Source organism: Arabidopsis lyrata (genome assembly GCF_000004255.2).
Source record: "Arabidopsis lyrata subsp. lyrata unplaced genomic scaffold ARALYscaffold_7, whole genome shotgun sequence".
NCBI lineage: Eukaryota > Viridiplantae > Streptophyta > Magnoliopsida > Brassicales > Brassicaceae > Arabidopsis > Arabidopsis lyrata.
Genome location: NW_003302549.1, coordinates 14,565,264 through 14,580,274, shown reverse-complemented (window position 1 = coordinate 14,580,274; position 15,011 = coordinate 14,565,264). Strand labels below are relative to the sequence as shown.

General features: G+C 37.4%; 4 protein-coding genes and 1 long non-coding RNA gene across 8 annotated transcripts; 3 read left to right on the top strand and 2 right to left on the bottom strand.

Annotated features, from left to right (window-relative positions):
- The first annotated feature begins 54 nt into the window (after window positions 1-54).
- On the top strand, window positions 55-1,393 carry LOC9304403 (glycine-rich RNA-binding protein 2, mitochondrial). 2 transcript variants are annotated; one of them, XM_021019033.1, is made up of 6 exons: window positions 55-161; window positions 419-540; window positions 644-712; window positions 815-921; window positions 1,006-1,075; window positions 1,139-1,393. In XM_021019033.1, the coding sequence occupies exons 2-6, from the start codon at window positions 420-422 to the stop codon at window positions 1,201-1,203; spliced, it is 432 nt and encodes a 143-aa protein (XP_020874692.1). In that variant the 5' UTR covers window positions 55-161; window position 419; the 3' UTR covers window positions 1,204-1,393. The 2 variants fall into 2 exon arrangements, with proteins under 2 accessions (XP_020874692.1, XP_020874691.1); XM_021019032.1 differs by having other exon boundaries at window positions 1,006-1,393.
- Window positions 1,394-2,719: 1,326 nt separating this feature from the next.
- LOC9304402 (Werner Syndrome-like exonuclease) lies at window positions 2,720-4,838 on the bottom strand. Its single transcript, XM_021019031.1, has 6 exons — window positions 4,493-4,838; window positions 4,161-4,331; window positions 3,640-3,770; window positions 3,409-3,567; window positions 3,127-3,237; window positions 2,720-2,996 (listed from the first exon to the last, which is right to left on the bottom strand). Exons 1-6 carry the CDS (start codon window positions 4,740-4,742, stop codon window positions 2,958-2,960), a joined length of 861 nt encoding a protein of 286 aa, XP_020874690.1. The 5' UTR covers window positions 4,743-4,838; the 3' UTR covers window positions 2,720-2,957.
- An 88-nt stretch (window positions 4,839-4,926) lies between these two features.
- Window positions 4,927-6,319, top strand: LOC110226668. 2 transcript variants are annotated; one of them, XR_002330604.1, is made up of 4 exons: window positions 4,927-5,143; window positions 5,717-5,805; window positions 5,889-5,992; window positions 6,091-6,319. It is a non-coding gene; the product is annotated as an uncharacterized LOC110226668 (long non-coding RNA). The 2 variants fall into 2 exon arrangements; XR_002330603.1 differs by having other exon boundaries at window positions 4,927-5,805.
- Window positions 6,320-8,944: 2,625 nt separating this feature from the next.
- Window positions 8,945-11,012, bottom strand: LOC9304401 (serine hydroxymethyltransferase 5). 2 transcript variants are annotated; one of them, XM_002868283.2, is made up of 4 exons: window positions 9,962-11,012; window positions 9,482-9,526; window positions 9,292-9,393; window positions 8,945-9,209 (listed from the first exon to the last, which is right to left on the bottom strand). In XM_002868283.2, the coding sequence occupies exons 1-4, from the start codon at window positions 10,983-10,985 to the stop codon at window positions 8,968-8,970; spliced, it is 1,413 nt and encodes a 470-aa protein (XP_002868329.2). In that variant the 5' UTR covers window positions 10,986-11,012; the 3' UTR covers window positions 8,945-8,967. The 2 variants fall into 2 exon arrangements, with proteins under 2 accessions (XP_002868329.2, XP_020872781.1); XM_021017122.1 differs by having other exon boundaries at window positions 8,945-9,187; window positions 9,282-9,393; window positions 9,962-10,985.
- A 1,284-nt stretch (window positions 11,013-12,296) lies between these two features.
- LOC110226503 (receptor like protein 30-like) lies at window positions 12,297-14,941 on the top strand. The gene is made up of 2 exons (XM_021018432.1): window positions 12,297-14,553; window positions 14,820-14,941. Exons 1-2 carry the CDS (start codon window positions 12,297-12,299, stop codon window positions 14,939-14,941), a joined length of 2,379 nt encoding a protein of 792 aa, XP_020874091.1.
- The last annotated feature ends 70 nt before the right edge of the window (window positions 14,942-15,011 follow it).

Genomic DNA, 15,011 nt, shown 5'->3' with positions numbered 1-15,011 from the left:
AAATATTTAGCGAGAATAAAAAATCTTAAAAAGAAAATAAGATATTTTTTATTGAGCTCTGTATATATAGCCCCTTAAACCCTACTCTTTGGCTTCATTCTTCATTTCCTCTGCCTCTTTCTCAGATCACAAAACCCTAATTTCCAAGCTTTATTCATCAGGTACCATTTTCTTCACCATCTTCGATCTCCAGAGCTTTATTATGTTTCTGATTTGTTTGATTTCGTAGTGAATTCGTTTCTAGTGAGTCTCTGCTTTGGTTTCAATACGCCTTTTAAAGGATCTTGAGCTTGAAATTACTCTTATGCTTAAGTTGAATCTAGATCTGCTTGTTTAGATCTAATTTGTTCTCGTTAGAATGATGATTTAGTCTTAAAGTTAGGGTTTTTATTGGTATTGATTTGATCTGGTCTTGTAGAATGGCTTTCTGCAACAAACTCGGTGGTCTGTTGAGACAGAATATTACTCCCATCGGAAATGTTCCGGTTACGTCTATGCTCGGATCTCTCCGGTTGATGTCTACCAAGCTTTTCGTCGGAGGTAAAAACCTTGTCTTTTTTCTCTGTATGAGATTGAGTGAGAGTTCTTGGTTTCGAAATTGGCTTATTTTGTACTGAGTTCTTGGTTTTAAAACTTGTTTCAGGTCTTTCTTGGGGAACTGATGACCAGTCCTTGAGGGATGCTTTTGCTCACTTCGGTGAAGTTGTTGATGGTAAGTTACTGTTCAAGAATCATTCAGCTGGTTTGGTTGATCTTTGTGGTATTGTTGGGTCTCTGGAGATGAACTAAAGTGTTGTTTTTTCTTTATGTGCAGCTAAAGTCATCGTAGATAGAGAGACGGGAAGATCGAGGGGATTTGGATTTGTCAACTTCAATGACGAGGGTGCTGCATCTGCTGCCATTTCAGAGATGGACGGAAAGGTTTGTATTGAATGCTCAATTAGTATATCTTTTAATGGTATTTGTATCTGTGTAATTTATATGGTTTTTGGTTTGGAATTTCAGGATCTGAATGGTCGTAACATTCGAGTGAATGTTGCTAATGAAAGACCAAGTGCTCCTCGGGCTTATGGAGGTGGTGGTGGCTACAGTGGTGGCTACAGTGGTGGCTACAGTGGTGGTGGCGGCTACGGAGGAGGTGGTGGTGGCTACAGTGGTGGTGGCGGCTACGGAGGAGGTGGTGGCGATGGTGGTGGTTACTAAACGGAGAGTTGCTTGTGAAGAAGAGTTGATGGTTCTGTTTAGTTGGTTTCTTCAATTGAATCTTATGTTAGTATAAAACCTGAATGGGATTTGCTGAAAACTCGTTACTCTTTTTTTTATTTACCAATTCGGTTGAAATATTTTATTGCCCCCCATTAGGTGCATTCAACTATGTTTACCAATTCCTTAACCTCACTTGAGCTATTATGCCGTTTTCCACCATTGCCTATGTAACATAACTTGGATTCATGTTTCATCTTTCGTCAAGCGATTTTGGACATAGTTAAACCTTGAAATTAAGCCATTTGACAAATAGGCTATTGACAAAGTCAAGCGTACCGAGCTATATATCAGAAAACACTGAGCAACAACATTTGATTAGCTGTAAAATTCTATAATTCCACCTGATTGATTTGTAAATCAAGATGTATTAAAATACTGACCTCCAACTAAACTTATCTTCCATGGCCCCATTCTCCATTCCTCAACGATTCTTGTTTCTATTTCCATCCTCTAGAGTCTACATGTCTACCAAGGTTTTTTTTTTTTTTTTTTTGAATTGAATGTAAAATTTATTCAAACCAAAAAGACGTTTTTACAACAAGTGCAACTTTGTTTTGAAAGGTCTTAAAGAATTTAAAGAGTTGGGCAACTTATGAACTTCTAGAAGCAAACCAACACTGAAGTGAACAAGCCATTCTTTCATCCTTGATCGAAGAAAGTCTGTTTCGTACGTGTTTATCGATGAGCTTGATGAGAGTTGACGGAGCTTGATGTCTACCAAGGTTTACGTAGAAAGTAATCATTTCTTTCTTCTTTGAGATGTTCATTATCGAATTTGCTTTAGCCAGGTTTTGTGATTTGAAAGCTTTACTGCATATTTGATGATCGCTTCAGTTCTCTCATCGACCACTACCGATGATACCTTGAGGCAAGCTTTTTCTGACTACGGTCAAGTGCAAGATGGTAACAGCCTTTGGATCACTCTCCAAATATTTCCGAGTTTCTAGTTTTTTTTTTCCTCATTCCGAGTTTCTAGTTAAGTGGGGTTTATGTTTCACATAAAACCAACTTTTTGGTGTGGGCAGCAAGCCAGCAATCGTAATGAGGGATAGAGAGACACAGGAAGGTCGAGAGGTTTTGGATTTGTCACATTCAGCAGTCACTCCGAAGCTGAAGCAGCCGTGTCAGGGATGAATGGAGAGGTTTGGATTGCTCCATTTGTGGTATAGTAGTTGTGTCTATACTCAAACCTATTATTGATTTGGTTTTGAATTTCCAGGAACTGGATGGTTGTAAACTGAAAGTGAAAACTCTCTGGTAGTGATGGTTGTAGTGAGGAGTGACGATGATGATGTTGACATAAGGTGGAACGCATTTTCTATCCAAAAGTTGAAAACATTCTTGTATTGTGCGCTTTCATGTGTTTGCAGTGTCGGGTTTTGTTTCCTTGTTGTGATCCAACTCCTCCCTTTCAAGGGTTTCTTTCCTGGTTTGCTTTGATCCGATTCCCGTGTGTGACTTAAAGAAGTTTCCTTTATCAAATCTTTACATCAGTATTCAAAGTTTGAATAGCAGAAGAGCTTACCATGAAGCCCACGAGTTTCTGGACAATTAAATGGACCGTAACTAGATACAGACTGTATCATACAGTGATTAAATATCTTTGCAAATCCCATAAGAGTTGCATCTACTGGACTAGATTATGTGTATCATATCATTTAATCCCATAAGAATTATATGCTTCCTCCACGTTATGAGCCATTGACAGCATCAGGAAGGTCCTTAAGAACCTAAGCAAATGTAACAATGCTCTCCATTAGCTTCTAACTCACCAAAGATAAGCTCCAGGTTTTCGACAAGTTACAAGTAGTATAATTAGAACGACGTGAGTATGAGAAGATGGTTTTTCTTAGTTGTTACCTGGTAAAGATGCCATGAAGCATAAGCATCGGTTGCTGCGTACTGTAACTGCTGCTTTGATAGAGGATAAACCTCCCAGTTCCCAAGCCTGATTCTATTTGGCTTCAGGAGCTGCAAAGTAACAATCAAAATTTCTAAGCGAAATAGGAATCAAGAATCTCACTTTTGAAACAGCAGAACAGAAGAGTGTTGTAGTGATATTTATGAAAGAACGAAAATATGATAAATCCAGTTTTCACTATTGTTCTCAAAATTTAAATCAAGCTTTTTAGTAACAGATACCTCTTTGCAAACAAGTGTCTCAGTTAGTGAGGCAAGGCCCCATTTTTTTTCTCCACCAATTTTTTGGTTGGCTAAATCTGAAAGATCCTCAACGTCTTTGATGGAAACTCCATAGTCATGGAAAAGCTTCACAGAGTCACCATCAATTCCAATACCTACCTATATATGTATCAGAACTATGTTAATTGATGACAACAAGAACTCTGACCACTTGAAATAAATTTAACAAACCTTTACAAGAGTTGAATCCTCAATAAGATGTTGGAGTCTTTGCGGGATACCAGAATGGACAATGTGCATAACATCACAATAATTATTATCTACACATATCTGAACAGTTGCAACCTTCCCCGGGAGAACACCTAAACAACTCATATTTTCACAAAAATATCATTAGTTAGATCACGAGAACCTCACACAGGTTGAGAAGAACAAAGTAGCATATAAAAAGCTTGCAGCAATGAGACATTGAACTACACAAAATTACACAAGTGAGCCATCTACACTTTCTTCCAACCAATTAGAAAGGGAAAAACAACCATAGAGCTCTATCTGATCTAAATACAAAAGAATGCATCATCATCATCATTAATTCATCAAGATTCAAGATTTATAAGGATGAAATAGGAAAGACAACATATGCATCCATAGAGATACAATGCAGTTCCAGATGCATATCACATTGCATACTTTAAGAAATGCAATCGAAAACCGCAAAAATTGCAAACACAAAAGAAGGTTAACAATAGTACCTTTTCTCAAACTTGGTCTCCACTCAATATCAAAACCAACAATAGCTCTTCCAGATTCATTTCTCTTGGTATCAAGAACCTTAAGAAGTTGCATTGCTCGCTTATCAACCTCACTAGCAGTCTTGCTATACAAAATCCTACCACCAAACCTCATTGCTGGAAAATTCCTAGCTGCAACAAAGTAAACACTGTATAAGTTGCTCTGCCACATAACATCCTCACTTCAAATAACAAACACTGTTACGGAAAAATTCTTAAATTATATAAATTAGGGCATTAACAGATTCGAAAATAACGGAGAAAGATCTCAGGGATTTGAAGAAGTTTCTTACTACGGCAACGAGAGAGAGGAAATCGTTTATAAGATGTAGGAGAAGTGATGGAACGAGGCAATTGGCGACGGATATTATTGGGGATTTGATTTGGATCCTCCTCGTGGCCATGGCCGGACGTTGTAGCTTGTACGGTCGGGGAAGCGGAGGAAGAAGAAAGGGAGAAATTGTAGGAAGCTTCGATGGCGTCGATAGCGAGAAGCTCTTCCTCTGTAAAAGCGTCGTCGTCGATCCAATTTGACGAAGACATTTTTTTTATGAACAAAAAATAAAAGAGATAATTAGCTGAGAGACATAGATTCAGAAGGAAATAAAATTTTTGATATAATTTTGTCGGGTCCAAGACATCATAAATATTTAGCTCACTATTTACCCTCTTATGCCCTTTCGTGCCTCTGGATTTCGATCCAAGAATTAGCCCATTACTTAAGACATTGTAACCAATTATGTTGTTCTCGAGGCAATAAAGTTGCCCTCTGACTCTTGGTTTCCATTTTATTATCTCTCTTCTTTTCACTCTGAAAACCCTAAGACAACTCTCTCTCTCCATTCTCTTCTATAATCCAGTGATTATCTTCTCCGACGGCTCCGGCGACGCCATTGTTGTTACTGTTAAAGCGTAGATGGTGCAGTGTGTTACTACTTTGTACGGTGAGCCGGCGATTACGGAGACCGACGTCTTGGGGATTAGAATCTCGCCGTTCTTTTGTTTTTGCTCTCCGACGATACGCCAACTTTTTAATCAATTTTTTTTTTCTTGTTTTGCTTTTTATATATTCAGAGTTTTTTTGTCTTCTGGTTCTGATTCTTCGTCTTCCCACAACCGATTTGCGTAGATCTCTTTGTAAATGTGTTTATCGATTCGTATTTTACTAGTATCTTACTAATAAATCCTAATTTTATCTTTTTCTTTTTGTTTTCCATAACTGTTTCTGTATCAAAAAAACTTTTCCATACTAAATTCGGTTCTGGTTCTTCGTCTTCCCACATGGGGACCCCTTAGATCTCTCTTTCGATGCATAAACTGATTCGTCTTTTACATATTTTTTAGATCTCTATTTTATATTCATATATCTTTATACTCCTTCATATCTTTTTATAGATCTGTATTTCTTCATCCTAGATCTGCATGGTCCTTCACATATTTTTATAGATATGTATTTCATATTTATAGATCTGCATGGTTGTTCACAAGTTTTTTTAGATCGTTTTTTTCCTTTGTAGATCTCAAACCGGACTCTGTTTTGGTGCATGAATCTCCGCAGGAACATGGAAAATGTCGATCTGCCTTCCTTTCTGCTAGGGAGTTTAAGGTATAGTTACCTGAATAAATAACGATCTAACATTTAATATAGCAGACTACATGTGTTAATTTTTGAATACTTTGGATTTAAAGCAAAGACCCACGAAGAAGGCGAAGAGGACCTGCATGCGTTACCGTGGGCTTGGGCATAATCGAGGGACATGCAAGACGCCTATATAAACAAGTACCTATGTATGGTAAGCTAGTTATCCCTAGCTTGCGGTGGTTAACATTGTGAAGTTATATAAGTTGTCCATGTTGAGGGATCTAACACATGGTGGTTTACATGATGCAGTTAAATAAGCTGTCCCTTTTGAATGTGTAAAAACAGCTCGGCGGTTTAAGTTGGAATGGGAATCGGAAGAAATCAAGTGGCCAATTTTCTTTGTAAAATATTAGTGCCGTATGTTAAAGACTTGCTAATGCTTTGTTAAATGTTGTTGAACTTGTCAAAAACGGTGTTGCGTCGATCTTGTGAGTCCGCACACCTTCGAATGTAAAATATTTAATTTTATGTTTATCTATATATTTATCCTTCTAAAATTATAGATTCAATTACACAAGTGGTGGCCTAATAAATGTCTCTGAAAACGCAAAAACGGAATAATGATGAAAAACCAGAATTGTTACTTTTGGAAAAAATTTTAAGACTTGAATAATGTAGATGACATAAACATTATATGAACATCTAAACGATAATATCTCGTTACGATAAGGCTACACCGTAAGACCATCCGCAGTGGTGTAAGTGTGAAAGAGGGGTGTAAGATTTTTTTTATTATTATAATTTAAAGTGAGAGAGAAAAGAGAGAGAGAAAGAAAGAGAGAGAGAGATAGAGTGGCTTACACCCGAGTGTAAACTTACACCCGGGTGTGAAGAGAGAGACAACTTTTATATTATTTTTGCATTTTAAAATAGATACACCCCACGCAAGGATACACCACTGCGGATGCCCTAAGACACCATGTAGACGGAGAAGATAGATGTGACGACACCAACTAGGGAACCTAGTTTAGTAGAGCTCCCAGCTACGTGGGGTCCGCCACGTTGAATTAGGAGGCCCTCTATTTCTTAAGTTATTAGGTAGTTTGGGAAAAAATTCATAAAAAGAAAACGAATCCCACGCGCATGTTGACGATTGTAGCCGGTTATTTCGTAAATAAGTAACAAGTCCGAGTCTAGTTTGGACGCCTTTTGTTTCGTTGTCTTGGACGTCCAACCCTATTGTCTCTTAGCTAATTTCCTCCCCCATTTTTACTTCTGAGCAAATTCACTCAAAATAAAATGAGTGCTTTGGAGGGAGGGAGATGCGGCTTCTACGAATCTCGTCGGCCTCTTGAATTCTAGAATCTAGGATAAATCGAACCGAACCGAATGTAATTGAAGAAGAAAATTTTAAATTACAAGCCGAATAAATTTTAGTTTAATTAGAAACTTAATATGATTATACCTTTTAAACTAGAATTTAACCCGCGGTGTACCGCGGGGCTATATTTTAAAAACAATGTAATATTATTTTTTAAAGATTAATTGAAGATATATCATATTAATTTGTATTTTTAAATGTAGATATCTATCTATCAATTTTTGAAGTATATATACGAAAACATACATTTTTTTAGGTAACGATGTATGGTGGATTTTAAAATTTTGAATATTTTACTCTGCAGTATACCGTGGGTCGGTTTTTTTATAGCTAAAAATTTTAAATTTGAGTTGGATTTGTTTTGTTAATATTGTTTCTTTTGTTTTGTGTTTAAGATTGTATAATTGTATTTTGATTGTTAATTTTAGGATTTTATCCGTGATATACCGTTATTTATTAATATCGATCCAAACCCGTCATCCCATATAAACCCGTCTATATTATCTCGTTAGCTAAATTATTAGTGTTATAAAATCTAAACAAAAAAATTATTATTGATAAAATCTTATATTTTAGGATTTCATCCGTGGTATACCGTTTTTTGAACGATTTTAAATTTATACTACTAATATATATTTTAAATTTATCATATAAAGTATATGATTTCTAGTTTTTGTGTTTTTTTTTTTAATTTAAATAAAGCAACGGCTTAAATGATGATAGATATAGTTCTTTTTTCTTGTATGTGTATATGATTTTTCTATGTGAATATTTTGATTATTATAAATTAGTATTTTTATTGCTATGCAAAATGTTAATATAAATATTTGCTATAAAATTTTTTTGAAGATATAAGGAAAGATTGTGTAGAAAATATTTTAGAAACAAATTAGGCAACATATTGTTTGGTTAATATCTTTTATTTATATTTTGTAAAAGTAATAATAAATGTCAATGGCATGGACTCGTAAATAAGGTGCAACTCTAGGATTTATTTGCTAAGTGTACTCCAAAAATGTATATATAGATATATCCAACAGATTGAACTTGAATCTACTGATGGATTTTTTTTTTTTTTTTTTCGAATTAGCAACTATTAAAAGACTACGGAAACCAAACTTACAAACGTTTTTTTTCTCCTTTAGACGAAAGTAATAGCGTTGAAGTGTTGGAAACTATATGATGATAAGACCGTAATTATTTCAGATTTTAATCCTAAGATAATTTAATAAATTTTTTGATAAAAAAATAATAATTTAGCTAATTGGTGATAATAACACGTTGTGGATTTTTAAATGATAATGTGACACTTATAAAAAGAGTCCGACAACTTTCATATATAAACTTGTTTTTAATTTTAAATGTTTCCACACTATAGAGTTGCGTGTTTTAATTGCAAGACATTATTTATACTCCATCAAAGACATGTCTTGCAATTAAAACACGCAAGTGTGGATTACTATTTTTGTATGATTGATTATGCTTTAACCATTAATCTTTGCTACATCAAATTCTCTTATTATATTAGAATTGAAGACATATTAGACATATTAGATAAGGAAACCAAATTCAATCTAACAAAAACTTAAACCTGTACAAACAACCACAATTTTAAGCTAAAAAATATAAAAGAGAAAGTGTGATAATATTATTAAGAAAGCCAACAAAATATAACAATTTCAAGAAAAATAAAAAAACCATTCAATAATATTAAATAACCGGAGGAAACATTTAGGACATATACAAAAGCATATTTTATATACATAAAATAATAGAAGATTACTCTTGTGTAAAGAGATTGATCTCTAATCGTTTTTTGTCTCAGAGATGAGAGATCCAGGCATTTCAAAAGCATACATGAATTTCTCGACATCAGTCTTGAGCTCATCGATCTCCTTGTTGTTCACTAAACCCTTGTTAAAGTCCTTCAACACCTTACCGTACTGATTCTGGATGTCCAACGTGAGTGCCACGGCACGGCTCAGGAACTCTCCTATCTTCTCAAAGTCCTTCTCCACCAATCCTCTCGATGTCATCGCGGGTGTACCTTCAAAATCACATATATCTAGAGCTTCAAACAATGAAATTCAATTGGTCATTGTTAAGAAAAATTCAGAACTCGCTCATACCGATTCTTACACCTCCAGGAGCAAGAAAACTAGTGTCTCCGAATACCGCATTCCTGTTCAAAGTAATGTAGCCCAATTCACTAACCTTCTCAACCTTGTTGCCTAGCAGAAGCACAAACATATATAACATCAGGAAAATTGTTCAGTATATATAACATATGGTCTCAAAGGTGGGTGATTATTCACTGACCGGTCAATCCAAGAGGGCGAAGATCCCAAAGAAGAAGGTGGTTATTGTTAAATTTGGGCTAATTCTGGGCTTCCAACTAAAAACCAATTGACAATTAGTGGATTGGCCCTAACCCTTTATATATTATTGATTGTCCCATCAAACTTCCGATGTGGGACTTGGATTGTATCTCCAACAATCTCCCCTTCAATCCAAGGACCACATGGATCTTAACACACCTCCTCGATCCCTCACTCGGACCGATAATAAGCCCCTTTCTCGGGCCCCCATTACTCGGGTTTGAGGTATGTCCGTATCCACTTTTCTAGGTCCACCAGAATTTGAACCTTGGGCTCTGATACCATGTTAAATTTGGGCTAATTCTGGGCTTCCAACTAAAAACCAATTGGCAATTAGTGGATTGGCCCTAACCCTTTATATATTATTGATTGTCCCATCAAACTTCCGATGTGGGACTTGGATTGTATCTCCAACAGTTATCAGTTCCACCGGTTACAATACAATATCCCTTTCCCATTAGGTAGTTTGCAAGGCAAGCAGCATTGGCTTTCACCTGTTTTGCATAAACCTTGAAACCAGGAGCCATAGCCTGCTTCAACGCAACAGCTAGAGCACCAATCTTGTTATTGTGAGGACCACTTTGAAGCGCAGGGAACACCGCAAAGTTGATTTTTTTGTCAAAATCGTAGACTTCACCCTCGGGTTGGCCCTTCTTGGCTGGTTTTGGGCCCTTTCTATAAAAGATCATACCAGCCCTTGGACCTCTCAAACTCTTGTGAGTTGAGGTTGTCACAACGTCACAGTACTCGAACGGGTCTGCAGCTTCCTGAGCAGCAATGAGGGCGCTGTTGTGAGCCATATCACAAAGCAAAAAAGCTCCAACCTTGTCCGCGACAACTTTGAACCTCGCGTAATCCCATTCCCTAGGGTAAGAAGTGCCTCCACAGATGATTAACTTAGGCCTAAAATCCATTGCTTTCTCCTCAAGCTTGTCGTAATCAATGTAACCAGTGGTGGAATCCACCTTGTACAGAAGGTTTTCGAAGTAGATCGAGGTCGCGGATATATTCTTCCCACCAGAGGTATAGTAACCATGCGTTAGATGACCACCTGAAGGCAGATCAAGCCTCATGATACGATCATGAGGCTGGAGCAAGGCCGTGTAGGCGGCGAAGTTTGCAGGAGAACCAGAGTAAGGCTGAACATTAACGCCCCATTTCTCTGGATCACAATGGAAAGCCTCGAGAGCGCGTGAGCGGCAGAGACTCTCGATCTCATCGATGAACTCGGTACCTCCGTAGTAACGATTACCAGGCATACCTTCCGAGTATTTGTTGGTTAAGGCACTTCCAAGAGCTTCCATGACAGCCAAGGAAGTGAAATTCTCGGCGGCTATGAGTTCGATTCCTCGACATTGCCGATGTTTCTCCTTCTCGATTAGGTCGTGGATCTCGGGATCGACGGAGACAAGAGGCGTGTTTCCCCAAGAAGAGACTGATTCCATCTCTGAGATTGTTGGAAGGCTAGAGACTTTTGGCGGGTCTTTATATCTTACAAAACTAATCATTTGACTTTTTAGAATTTTTAGAATTAAGTATGACTTGCTGGTTGCTTTAGAAGCAAGTAATTCCAAGTCAAGTCTGTCCTTTAAAGAGGGCAAACGACATTATCATTTTTTTACTCCAATGTGTTCACATAGGAAACTAATTTAGTTTTGCCATGACAACTAATATTGATGACAAGTTTATTCTTATTACAATTTGCAAGATATATAAAGACTCCAATTTCACTTAAGATATAACTTCACGCAATGATGCAAACATTACTCATTTCGACGATAGAGCTAGAGACCATGTGCAATAATAGATAGCGTCTTAATTGTATTCTTACGGTGTTAAATGTACAATTGTTTGTTTTAATTTTAGACGTTTCCCACATACAGAGTTGCATGTTTTGATTACAAGACACAATTTATATTATTTTTGTATGATTGTCGATTGATAATTCTGTAACTATCTTTGGTACATATTCCTCTACTAATTTTGTATGATTATTGTTTTCTTTAAAAGGTTGACTATTTAATAGAAACGGCACATTTATGTTAGAACCACGTCTATGTGACTTGATTTGAATATGGAATGTTCTGATGATAAAGAGTTTTTTTTATTGGGCTTGAATATGCAACCTCCTTTGATTGGTTGTAAATTTATTTATAATTTACATTTCAAAACCAAATTTGAATACAGTCAAATTTGCATATCCCACAAAAGTTGCATCATTTAATACCATTACACAGACTAATCTTTAACCTTCGTTATAAGCAATGGACGGCATCAGGATATGTTGTAATGCTTCTCCATTAGCTTCTTACTAACCAAAGACAAGCTTTGTGCAGCCAGTTCACCAAAGATGCCATAAAGCATAACCATCGGCACGGCAAAAGAACTGCGTTTGCGGGTTTTGATTTGCTGCAAAAGGACTGAGCGATTAACTCACACCACACAAGCCAAGATATTGCGTTTGCAGTTTTGAATAAGTCAAAGGAATCTTCAGGCTGTGGACTGTTTCAGCGATTACTAACCCACACCACACGGCTGGGAAAAATTGGCGTTTGTGGATAGTATGTAAGATTTTAAGAGTGTTTTAATCTCCTCCACAAATTTCAGAGTCATTCCAATGATCTAGAGATTTTATGTGGAAGCAATTAGTCTTCAGTGAAGACTTGTTAAGTCAAGCTTTAAAGTTTTCCCACAGTGTAAGAGACGATCCAATATAATTATCGATTCGTTTCACAAGAAAAAACAAATAAAAAAATATGATGCATTCTTGTGTTGAGAGGATGATGATAATATGGAGCTTGTGTTTAATCTTCTGCATTTCGAACTCAGTACTTGTCATTGCTAAAGACTTGTGTCTTCCCGACCAGAGGGATGCTCTTTTGGAGTTCAAGAACGAATTCTATATCCCAAGCCAGGATTCTGGTTTTATGATTATTATAGGGAAGACAGAGAAGTGGAGGAACAACACTGATTGCTGTTCTTGGGATGGTGTCTCTTGTGATCCTAAGACTGGAGTGGTGGTTGAGTTGAACCTCGAGTACAGTAATCTCAATGGCCCTTTGAGATCTAATAGCAGCCTGTTTAGACTACAACATCTTCAGAGGCTAGCTCTTGCCAACAATTATCTTTCCGGTATCCTACCAGATTCCATCGGCAACCTCAAATATTTGAGGTCTTTGAGTTTTCGTCGTTGCTATCTCTTTGGAAAAATTCCTTCATCACTCGGAAGTCTTTCTTATCTCACTTTTCTTTCTCTTTCGGAAAATGATTTCACCAGTGATTCGATGGGCAACCTAAACAGACTAACAGATTTTCAACTTATGCTACTCAACTTGAGCTCGCTTACCGGTATCAACCTTGGTTATAACCAGTTCAGAGGTATGCTCCCATCTAACATGAGTAGTCTCTCCAAACTGGAGGCTTTTGATATTAGTGGAAATTCATTTTCTGGAACCATTCCCTCTTCTCTCTTCATGATCCCTTCGTTGACCTACCTTGACCTGGGAACAAACGACTTCAGCGGTCCTTTTGAGATTGGGAATATCTCTTCACTATCTAATCTTCAACAATTATACATTGGAGAAAACAATTTCAATGGACCAATCCCAGGATCTATCTCGAAACTAGTCGGGCTCTCGGCTCTTAGCCTCTCTTTCTGGGACGTAGGAGGGGGCATTGTTGATTTCAGCATCTTCTTGCATCTCAAGTCACTTAGGTCACTTAATCTCGCCTATCTGAATACAAGAAGCATGGTTGATTTGAGTTGTTTCTCACATCTCATGTTACTTGAGCTGGATCTTTCAGGGAATGATTTAAAGATCAGTTCAACTCTCCATTTTCCCTCACCCATGTACACCTTGATTTTATCATCCTGCAATATTTCAGAGTTTCCCAAGTTTCTACAAAACCAAACCAGTTTGGAGTATTTAGACATCTCTGCCAATCAAATTGAAGGCCAAGTACCAGACTGGTTATGGAGTTTGCCAAAGTTGCGGAAGGTAAACATTTCCCAGAATTCCTTCAGTGGAGAACTAACTATGTTACCAAACTCTATCTACAGCTTTATAGGCTCTGATAATCAGTTTTCGGGAGAGATTCCTAAGACAATATGCGAATTAGAAATACTTTTTTTATCCAACAACAACTTCAGTGGTTCTCTTCCACGGTGTGTTGAGAATAAATTTTCTCGTTCGATCTTGCATCTTCGGAATAACAGTCTCTCTGGTCTTATTCCGGAAGAAATTCTCAGTGGTAACTTGATGTCACTTGATGTTGGTCACAACCAGTTGTCGGGACAACTTCCCAAGTCCCTGATGAACTGCACTTATCTCCAGTTTCTAAACGTGGAAGATAACAGAATCAATGATACATTTCCATTTTGGTTGAGATCGTTGCCCTATCTACAGATTCTCGTCCTTCGTTCTAACGAGTTCCATGGGCCAATATCTTCTCCAGGAGATTCTTTGAGTTTCCCCGAGCTGCGAATTTTCGACATTTCAGAAAATAGCTTCAGTGGAGGCTTGCCATCAGATTACTTTGTTGGTTGGAGTGCAATGTCATCGGTTGTAGCCATTGATTATAGGCTTATTTTTTCTGCTTCCGCAGGTCTCCGAGAATCCTATCATAATTCTGTGGTTCTGACAAACAAAGGATCAAAGGTGGAGCTGGTTGGGAGTGGTTTCACAATCTACAAAACCATTGATGTCTCCGGAAACAGACTCGAAGGAGATATTCCAAAATCCATTGGTATACTCAAGGAACTGATTGTGCTCAATATGTCCAACAACGCTTTCACTGGCCATATTCCACTATCTCTATCAAACTTGAGCAATCTCGAATCATTGGATCTATCTCAAAACAGATTATCCGGCAGCATCCCACCAGAGCTCGGGAAACTTACGTTTCTAGAGTGGATGAACTTCTCGTACAACAGGCTTGAAGGTCCAATACCACAAGCCACACAGATTCAGAGCCAGAACAGTTCGTCTTTCGCAGAGAATCCCGGGCTTTGCGGTGCTCCTCTCCTAAAAAAATGTGGTGGAGAAGAAGAAGAAGAAGAAGAAGAGGAAGACGAAAAGGAAGAGGAAGATCAAGTATTTAGTTGGATTGCAGCTGCAATAGGCTATGTACCTGGTGTTGTGTGTGGAGTCACCATCGGTCACATTCTCACTTCATATAAACGTGACTGGTTCATGAGAATCTTTTCTGCTTTTCTTCTTCGCTGAGAAATGATCAATAATAAGAGTCTTCTCTTTAATTGTATTGTTTGCCTGGTAAAGATCTCATGAAGCATAAGCATCAGTTGCTGCGTATTGTAACTGCTCCTTTAATAGAGGGTGTACCTCCCAGTTCTCAAGCCTGGTTCTGTTTGGCTTCAGGAGCTGCAATGAAACAGTTTTAAAAGCGAAATTTAACCAAATGTGAGCAATCCAATTTTCTTTGGAAGCAATTAGTCTTAACAGAAGACTTTT

Excerpts from the sequence above, each read along its gene's own strand:
- LOC9304403 (XM_021019032.1), top strand. The coding sequence starts at position 420 with ATGGCTTTCTGCAACAAACTCGGTGGTCTGTTGAGACAGAATATTACT. Across the intron at positions 541-643 it reads TACCAAGCTTTTCGTCGGAG|GTCTTTCTTGGGGAACTGAT; the intron begins GTAAAAACCTTG and ends AACTTGTTTCAG. Across the intron at positions 713-814 it reads CTTCGGTGAAGTTGTTGATG|CTAAAGTCATCGTAGATAGA; the intron begins GTAAGTTACTGT and ends CTTTATGTGCAG.
- LOC9304402 (XM_021019031.1), bottom strand. The coding sequence starts at position 4,742 with ATGTCTTCGTCAAATTGGATCGACGACGACGCTTTTACAGAGGAAGAG. Across the intron at positions 4,332-4,492 it reads TCCTCTCTCTCGTTGCCGTA|CTAGGAATTTTCCAGCAATG; the intron begins GTAAGAAACTTC and ends ACTTTGTTGCAG. Across the intron at positions 3,238-3,408 it reads AGACACTTGTTTGCAAAGAG|CTCCTGAAGCCAAATAGAAT; the intron begins GTATCTGTTACT and ends GTTACTTTGCAG.
- LOC9304401 (XM_002868283.2), bottom strand. The coding sequence starts at position 10,985 with ATGGAATCAGTCTCTTCTTGGGGAAACACGCCTCTTGTCTCCGTCGAT. Across the intron at positions 9,527-9,961 it reads TATTGTAACCGGTGGAACTG|ATAACCACCTTCTTCTTTGG; the intron begins ATAACTGTTGGA and ends CCAAATTTAACA. Across the intron at positions 9,394-9,481 it reads TCGCCCTCTTGGATTGACCG|GCAACAAGGTTGAGAAGGTT; the intron begins GTCAGTGAATAA and ends TGCTTCTGCTAG.
- LOC110226503 (XM_021018432.1), top strand. The coding sequence starts at position 12,297 with ATGATGCATTCTTGTGTTGAGAGGATGATGATAATATGGAGCTTGTGT. Across the intron at positions 14,554-14,819 it reads AGAGAATCCCGGGCTTTGCG|ATCTCATGAAGCATAAGCAT; the intron begins GTGCTCCTCTCC and ends TGCCTGGTAAAG.